This window comes from Vipera ursinii (assembly GCF_947247035.1).
Source record: "Vipera ursinii genome assembly, chromosome: 2".
Taxonomy (NCBI): domain Eukaryota; kingdom Metazoa; phylum Chordata; class Lepidosauria; order Squamata; family Viperidae; genus Vipera; species Vipera ursinii.
Window position 1 is genome coordinate 156266885 of NC_139513.1, and position 8040 is coordinate 156274924.

General features: G+C 41.7%; 1 protein-coding gene across 3 annotated transcripts; it reads right to left on the bottom strand.

The window, feature by feature from the left end:
* Nucleotides 1-2176: 2176 nt before the first annotated feature.
* Nucleotides 2177-7046, bottom strand: MFSD5 (major facilitator superfamily domain containing 5). Of its 3 annotated transcripts, none has more exons than XM_083351654.1 (2): nt 6979-7046; nt 2177-4154 (listed from the first exon to the last, which is right to left on the bottom strand). In XM_083351654.1, the coding sequence occupies exon 2, from the start codon at nt 4103-4105 to the stop codon at nt 2747-2749; it is 1359 nt and encodes a 452-aa protein (XP_083207780.1). In that variant the 5' UTR covers nt 4106-4154; nt 6979-7046; the 3' UTR covers nt 2177-2746. The 3 variants fall into 3 exon arrangements, with proteins under 3 accessions (XP_083207780.1, XP_083207781.1, XP_083207782.1); XM_083351655.1 differs by having other exon boundaries at nt 6992-7045; XM_083351656.1 differs by having other exon boundaries at nt 6998-7024.
* Nucleotides 7047-8040: the final 994 nt, after the last annotated feature.

Consider the following 8040-nt stretch of genomic DNA (forward strand, 5'->3'; position numbering starts at 1 on the left):
ATATTCAACAGGGATATGATTTAATTCATACCTGAGATATTGGAACACTGCTATCATGTCACCCCTCATCCTTCTCTTCATTAAACTAGACATACCTAAATATTGTTTGGTCTTGGATGATAACATTTTGAATGAGTGACAAGAAATATATATTAAACGTGGCAACATTTTAAAAATCATTAGAACTTGTCAAAAAACTGAAGAAACCCTGAAGCTGTTCTGTTAAAAATAATAGGAAGTCACTGAGAAATGCCCCACTTATCACCTGGCTATAAAATGAGCAGTTGGTTTAAAAGCTGTCTTCTGCATTAAAGTTTTTAAAAAGAACTGGGGGAAAAGAGAAACAACATGTAGAAAAGATAAGAGATAAGAGCTGAGATCTAAAAAATAAAAGTAGACAAAAACACAATGAAACATATTGTTTTGCCTTTTGTTTGCCACTTGAATATACTTTTAATTCTAGGCAGGGCAAAAACCAAAGCAGAGAAGATCAAGGCCTATCACCTTAGGCAAAACTATACTTCTTTTAATATTTTAATAAAAAAATAAGAATGCTAATTACTGTACTAGCTGACTCAGATGCTACCCATTTAAAAATACACCAGGGGTGTCAAACTGCTAGCCTGCGGGCCAGTTTCATCATACCGAAGCCGCGCCCACCCCATTGCCGGCAATGCAAAGAGTCGTGTTATGTCGTAACATGTCACATGACATGAGTTTGACACCCGTGTTGTACACAGTCTGTTAAATAAAGATGCTTTCACAGAAGCTAACTTTGTAATAATGCCGCTTGGGCCCCCCCCCCCCCAAAAGCCCTAGTAAGCAGGCATATACCGGTACATAGAATGAAGGCTACTGCTAAGCTTGTAAGCCGCCCTGAGTCTTTGGAGGACGGGATATAAATGGAATTAAAATAAAATAAAAAAATAAACATATATTAGAAGTAATAATCCTGAGAAAAACAAACACCTTTACTTCCCATGTAGATGCAGCATGCAACTGTCAGAAAGACTTAAGGAATGCAAAGAAGAGGCATTGCCGTCTCTCAAGTAGCAGGTATTGCTTGCCCTGTGGTTTTGGGTAAAAATAATTATTTAAAGGGACTTAAAAACCTATTGGCTAAATCAGGGGTAGGCAACCTCGGCTCTTTTATGACTCATGGACTTCAACTCCCAGAATTCCTGAGCCAGCATGGCTCAGGAATTTTGGGAGTTGAAGTCCATGAGTCATAAAAGAGCCGAGGTTGCCTACCCCTGGGCTAAATGATACAAATCGACAAGCTAGATACACTAATGCAGGAACATTGTTAATATTCAAATATTAACACCTGCGGCCAGCATCAACTTCCCTCCACCCAGTGCGCTCCCACATAGGGCCTCCTCAGGGTGCCACCGGTCAGAGAATGCCGACTGGTGGCCCCCAGGGGGAGGGCATTCTCTGTGGGTGCGCCTGATCTGTGGAACCGTTTACCGGTTGAGCTCCGGATGGCTCCCGACCTTCGCTCCTTCCGACGTGATCTAAAGAGCAATTTGTTTGAACAAGCCAGCCTGGTCTGATGGGTTTGGGTTTTATTACTGTTTTTATGTAATTTATTTGTTGTATTTGGGCATTATGGTTTAATCTCTTCTTAATTTTTTATTTCAGTATTTTAGTATTTATTGCCCTGTTCACCGCCCTGAGTCCTTCGGGAGAAGGGCGGTATACAAATTAAATAAATAAATATTATAAAGTGTGAGGTTTCATGGCTATTTATTGGTGAAATGAATTCTGGGTAAGTTCTCCAGATATGACTACAGTTGCCACATACCTTTGGAAGTGGATCATGCAGAGATCAACAGGAGCAAACTCTTTGGTTGCTGGGACAGATAATGAAATAAAACTAGATGCACTATAAAACCAAGTCTCCCTAAGACTATCACTGTTCTTCCTTTTTGAGTCTCAGTATTTTTTTAAATTCTACTGTTCGCAGATATGATTAAATATTGAACAGATGTTTAATTTACACTCTTCATCATAAACTGAAACAGAAGCTAAAACAATGGGAAAAACAGGAAATTGGAAGAACAATGCTTTATCACTGCCATACTGGAAATTATGAAACCAATATAAATGCAATAAAAACCTTGTCATGTCTAAATTCAGAATTTCAAAATATCCCACCTCCAGTTTGAAATATTTGACCAAGCCAGGCTATATACTGTCAAAATTAAAATTGAGTCAAGATAAGCTTTATGTTTAATTTCAGTTTATTACTTTTTTAAAAAAGCAGAAGATCACAGAGTGTGGCTAATACTGCTGATTATAGAATAGAGCTGTTCCTGCTACCAAATTCAATACTGATATTGGACAATCAATCTATCAACCTCACTGTTGTCTTTTTTTTTAAATGAAACCATGCTTTGTCCTTGTAAGCCATTGTCTGTCACCATCAATTCAGAATGAAGTAGCAGACAGCAACTTCCACATTTGGCTAGCAGAAGCCAAGCAGCCACTGGACTAAGAATTCCAAGGTGGGGGAAAAAGGAGAAGGGGGAAAAGCTGTTTGACATAGATGTAACCCAAGTTCTTCATGTGGCCTGTCTTTGTTGAAAAGAAGAAAATTAGATGTGTATACACTTCGCTCCTCCAATAGGTGGAAGAGATCCACATAGCACTTGTCAAGATGTTCAGTGTTCTCCTTGCAGACTCCTTGTATATATATAGTACTGGTTCTGTAATACATTATGGACAATTGGCATACTCTTGATCAGAGCTCAGGAGAAGATATCTCCACCTGACTAGATGAACTGGGCAGTCTGAGCTCTGCATTGTTTCGGACAACAGTAAAGAGGCTTACAACAGCCAAGAGGGCCATTACCATCATGACAGAGCAGATGGTGAACATATTCCTGGTGCCTGTCTTATAATCACTATCATGGAGGATGAGCAGCCCGAGGCAAGCCAGTAGGTTCAATGGAACACGGAACCAATGCATCACACCTGCCTGATCCTTCTCAGGGATCACTTTTTGCCTGAGAAAACCCATGGAAGGAAAGTAGAGCCCACACGAGAGCTCAATGAGCAGGAAGGCCAAGAAGGACTCTGATGGGTTCTCTTGCCCAGGATTGGTTGAGAAAGTCAGCATGAAGAGTGAAAAAAATACCATTAGGACTGAAAGAGACAAGATGTGCATGGGCTGGAGGTGATATTTCTTGGACGTGGCCACACGGTAGAGTGAGGATCCAACCATGCTGGCAGCCATGAAACTGGAGAAGACAATGCCTAGAGGTGGGTTGTGGGGATCCAGGACTGGAGTCCAGAGGAAGATGAAGATATAGATGACACTTTCAAATAAGGCCTGAATAGTCCCCAAAAGCAGGACACGGCGGTCGGAGAGAAGGCATTTCAAGCCATCGGTGCAAGTTCTGGACAGTGCCCTCTTTTTTCCATAATTCTCATCCCAGTTCTTCATAACCAAGGTACCAGCCAGCACAAGAAAGGGAATAGAGACCATGAAGGGAGCTACTGGGCCAAATCCCAGCCATTCAGCAAAGATATTGGCGACTACACCAGCTCCAATAGCAATTATACTATTCCAGAAGGCAGCCTTAGAGAAGGTGGCAGGAATCCATTCTGCCGGGAAATCATGGCGCTCCACATGCTCATGCACGTACCATGCCTCAAAGGCAGAGAACAGTAGAGCAGTAGACAGCCCCCCTAATATTCTTCCTACAATTAGAACAAAATAATCCCAGGAGAGCTTTGTGAGGCAGCAGACAGAGTAAGTCAAGGAGAAGAGGATGCAGGACTTTTTTCGGCCCAAGCGGTCAACCAAGGAATTGGAAACCAGCCCAAACAACACACTTGAGGCAAAGCCACAAACATAAATAATGGTGATCTGGGCCTCCAAGAAGTTGTAATGCTGGTAGAGTTTGTAAAGATAAGGTCCTTGCAACCAATCAGCTGTAAGAGCCAAGAAATAGACTTGATAATAATCTAGCTGGAACCGCAAGAAGGCTGGGTTGGAGCAAGACCTGCTGGTGAGCCTGGAGCGGCAGGCGGAGAACTCCAAGCCCAAACATATCAGTAGGAGAAAAGCAAAAGCGACATAGGCAGCAATCAGCATGGTGCTTCAAATCATCCTGTGCATCTCTGAAGATCTATTCCCAACACAGCTGAAAGAGAAAAAGAAAAAGAGGTATTTAAGCAACATTTAAAACAGCTCAATATTAAAAAACAAGTTGCTCATTTTAATCCAGCATTTTATTTCTCACAATGGCCAAACAGGTTCCTCTGCCAACCTCACAAGCTGGAGATGAGAGACTTGTTCTTCTCCTGGCACCCCTTCCTGCAATTAGTATTTATTTGCATGCTACCTTTTATCTAGAGATAGTATTTACAGCTAATTTTGTACATTTGCCTACTGACAAAGAAATGATCAGTCTATAATTGTAATGGTAGGTTTATTTTAACAGTGAGAGACAGAATGACAACAAAAAAATCCAGAAAACGCATTTCAAAAAAGTTATACATTGATTTGCATTTTAATGAGCAAAATAAGTATTTAATCCCCTATCAATCAGCAAGATTTCTGGCTCCCAGGTGTCTTTTATACAGGTAATGAGCTGTGATTAACAGCACTCTCTTAAAAGGAATATTCCTAATCTCAGCTTGTTACCTGTATAAAAGACACCTGTCCACAGAAGCAATCAATCAGATTTCAAACTCTCTATCATGGCCAAGACCAAAGAGCTGTCCAAGGATGTCAGGGACAAGATTGTAGACCTACACAAGGCTGGAATGGGCTACAAGACTACTGCCAAGCAGCTTGGTGAGAAGGTGACAACAGTTGGTGTGATTATTCGTAAGTGGAAGAAACTCAAAATAACAGTCAACCTCTCTCAGTCTGGGGTTCCATGCAAGATGAAGTTTCAATGATCATGAGAATGGTGAAGGATCAGCCCTGAATTACAAGGGAGGATCTTGTCAATGATCTCAAGGCAGCTGGGACCAGAGTCACCAAGAAAACAACACACTATGCCACGAAGGACTGAAATCTTGCAGTGCCTGCAAGGTCCCCCTGCTCAAGAAAGCACATGTACAGGCCTGTCTGAAGTTTGCCAATGAACATCTGAATGACTCAAAGGAGAACTGGGTGAAAGTGTTGTGGTCAGCTGAGATTAAAATCAAGCTCTTTGGCATCAACTTGCTGTGTTTGGAGGAGGAGGAATGCTGCCTATGACCCCAACAACACCATCCCCACTGTCAAACATGGAGGTGGAAACATTATGCTTTGTGTTTTTCTGCTAAGGGGACAGGACAACTTCATCGCATCAAAGGGATGATGGACAGGGCCATGTACCGTCAAATCTTGGGTGAGAACCTCCTTCCCTCACCCAGGGCATTGAAAATGGATCATGGATGGGTATTCCAGCATGGCAATGACCCAAAAAGACATGGCCAAGGCAACAAAGGAGTGGCTCAAGGAGAAGCACATTAAGGTCCTGGAGTGGCCTAGTCAGTCTCCAGACCTTAATCCCATTGAAAATCTGTGGAGGGAGCTGAAGGTTCTTCCTTGACACAATGGAAGGACATTTCTCCAACAACTCAAATCTACAAGCCCCTTCTTATTTGGTGGTGAAGTTCAAGTATTATATAAAGGAAGAGGACTGTGGCACACCAAAAGATTAGCCCCAAAAGGAAGTTTGGCTGGAAAGAAAAAGAATGTCAAAAATAGTGTGAAGAAATCATCAAGCATCTATCTGCCAAGAGTTGCAATGGAAAAGAAAGGCCGTATGACACTGAGGTTACTAACGGATATTAGAACTAACCACTCCTTATGTTGTTTCAGTGCTTCCCACATGAGCAGTGGAAAACAAGATCTACCAGCTGGACAAGCCAGCTCTCTTCCCCCACCGGTTTGGGAAGGTAATAAGTGTTTCACTGGATTACAATACAGTCTCCTGATTTACTGAAGCTATGATTAGGATGTCTCAAATAACTCCACAGAAAGCAGGGAGATGTTAAAACCTTAAACTACCAAAGTAACATTACTGCAGCAATCTTGTAACAGTTTCTGCATCAAACTCACTACAATACAGGATTTCATTTTTAGCTGCCATGCTAAACCCCAAATAATACTTCTATTCAATGTAAATATTAAGAATGAAAAGATTTAGGCTTAAATAACATCCAGAAGGATTTTGCAATGAGTTTTTAAAAAGAGGGGCTAGTTACAATTTTATTAACTATAAACTATTAACATTTTACTTTCTGGAAAATAATTTTCTAATATTAAAACGGGAAAGTTATTGCTTGCAGAAACCCACCCTGTTGAATGACACTACTCAACACTACACAATTGTAACATCACTGTCTTAAAATACAGATTCATACTATATTGGAAGGAGTTCAATACTCAGCAAAATAAAAGGTTTACCTGGCTTTAAAAAACACACACATTATTTGATACATTCACGCCCCAAGTTTCTTATACTTTCTACAGGAACAAAATTTGCAAAGGGATCCTAGTTAGGAACGAAGGAAAGGACCTTCTCCAACTGTATTGTTATTAAAACTATCCCCCAGAGAAATACCCTCGCCATTTAAACCAATATTCAATACAGATCGTGGGAAATCAACATGTTCCTTCCACTTCTATGTCTTACTTCTTCTCCTGTCAGCTTTCTCATCTTCACATCCACCCACCCCGCTCTAAATCAAAGATCTTCCAGGTACGTTTGAACCACACCATTCCCAAGGCCCAGGTAGCACTCCTACCAGTTAGGAATTAGGAAACTCGCAGCCCGATGCATTTGGAGGGCATTAAATTATTTAGTTCCTGCCCCAAACGAATGTGCCTCTTCACCTCCCTACTCAGTTTTCACCACCCCTCCCCTTTTCCCTGATCCTTTCACCCAGGACGCTTCCCCAGCAGATCTGCCTGCATTTGACACGCTTGCTTTAAAAACACGCATCTTCCCCCACCCCGAAACCCACCTGCCCGACTCACGCGCACCGCTCAGCGCCCTCTTTCCAGCCTAGCCGAGCGCACGTTTCACTTCCGGTTCCGCCTGAAATGGTCCGTGCAACAAGAAGTAAGCCGGGAGTCGCCATCCTGGCTGGTCACGTGACAAAAGCCTGCCAGTCAACGCTGTTCGAGTCTTGGGGAGATAGGTGGTGTTTTGCAGGCTGAGAAGAGCGGCGCTCATATATGGAGTGGAATCAATTGCAATTCTTTTCTGCAATTATTGCAGTTTTTCCAGGGGTTTTCTTTTTTGGCAGTTTTTCTGCAATTATTGCAATTATTTTCTACTTATGTGCTTCTAGATTCTAGAGAAACAAGTAAGAGTCTAGAACAATGATAGAGTAGAGTATAGAGTAGAGTAGAGCTGAAAGGGACCTTGGAGGTCTTCTAGTCCAGCCCCGTGCTCAAGCAGGCGAACCGTGCTCAAGCAGGCGAACCTATATACTATTGTCCTGAAAGCAGGACAAGAAGCAACGGATGGAAACTAGTCAAGGAGAGAAGCAACCTAGAACTAAGGAGAAACTTCCTGACAGTTAGAACAACTAACCAGTGGAACAACCTGCCTCCAGAAGTGGTAAATGCTCCAACACTGGAAGTTTTTAAGAAGAGACTGGACAGCCATTTGTCTGAAATGGTATAGGGTTTCCTGCCTTAGCAGGGGGTTGAACTAGATGACCTCCAAGGTCCCTTCCAACTTCTTCTTCTTCTTCTTCTTCTTCTTCTTCTTCTTCTTCTTCTTCTTCTTCTTCTTCTTCTTCTTCTTCTTCTTCTTCTTATTATTATTATTATTATTATTATTATTATTATTATTATTATTATTATTATTATTATTATCTCAGGCAGGTGATTGTCTAGTCTCTTCTTAAAAATCTCCAGGGATGGAGCTCCCATGATTTCTGGAGGCAAGCTGTTCTGAGGCAGGACATAAAGATAGGACATAAAGTGAGACAGGACATGAAAGTGAGGCATAAAGAAAACGCGTGTATTAGTTAGAAAAGAACAAGGAAATGGAAAATGCCAAACAACAAGTTCAT

Excerpts from the sequence above, each read along its gene's own strand:
- MFSD5 (XM_083351654.1), bottom strand. The coding sequence starts at position 4,105 with ATGCTGATTGCTGCCTATGTCGCTTTTGCTTTTCTCCTACTGATATGT.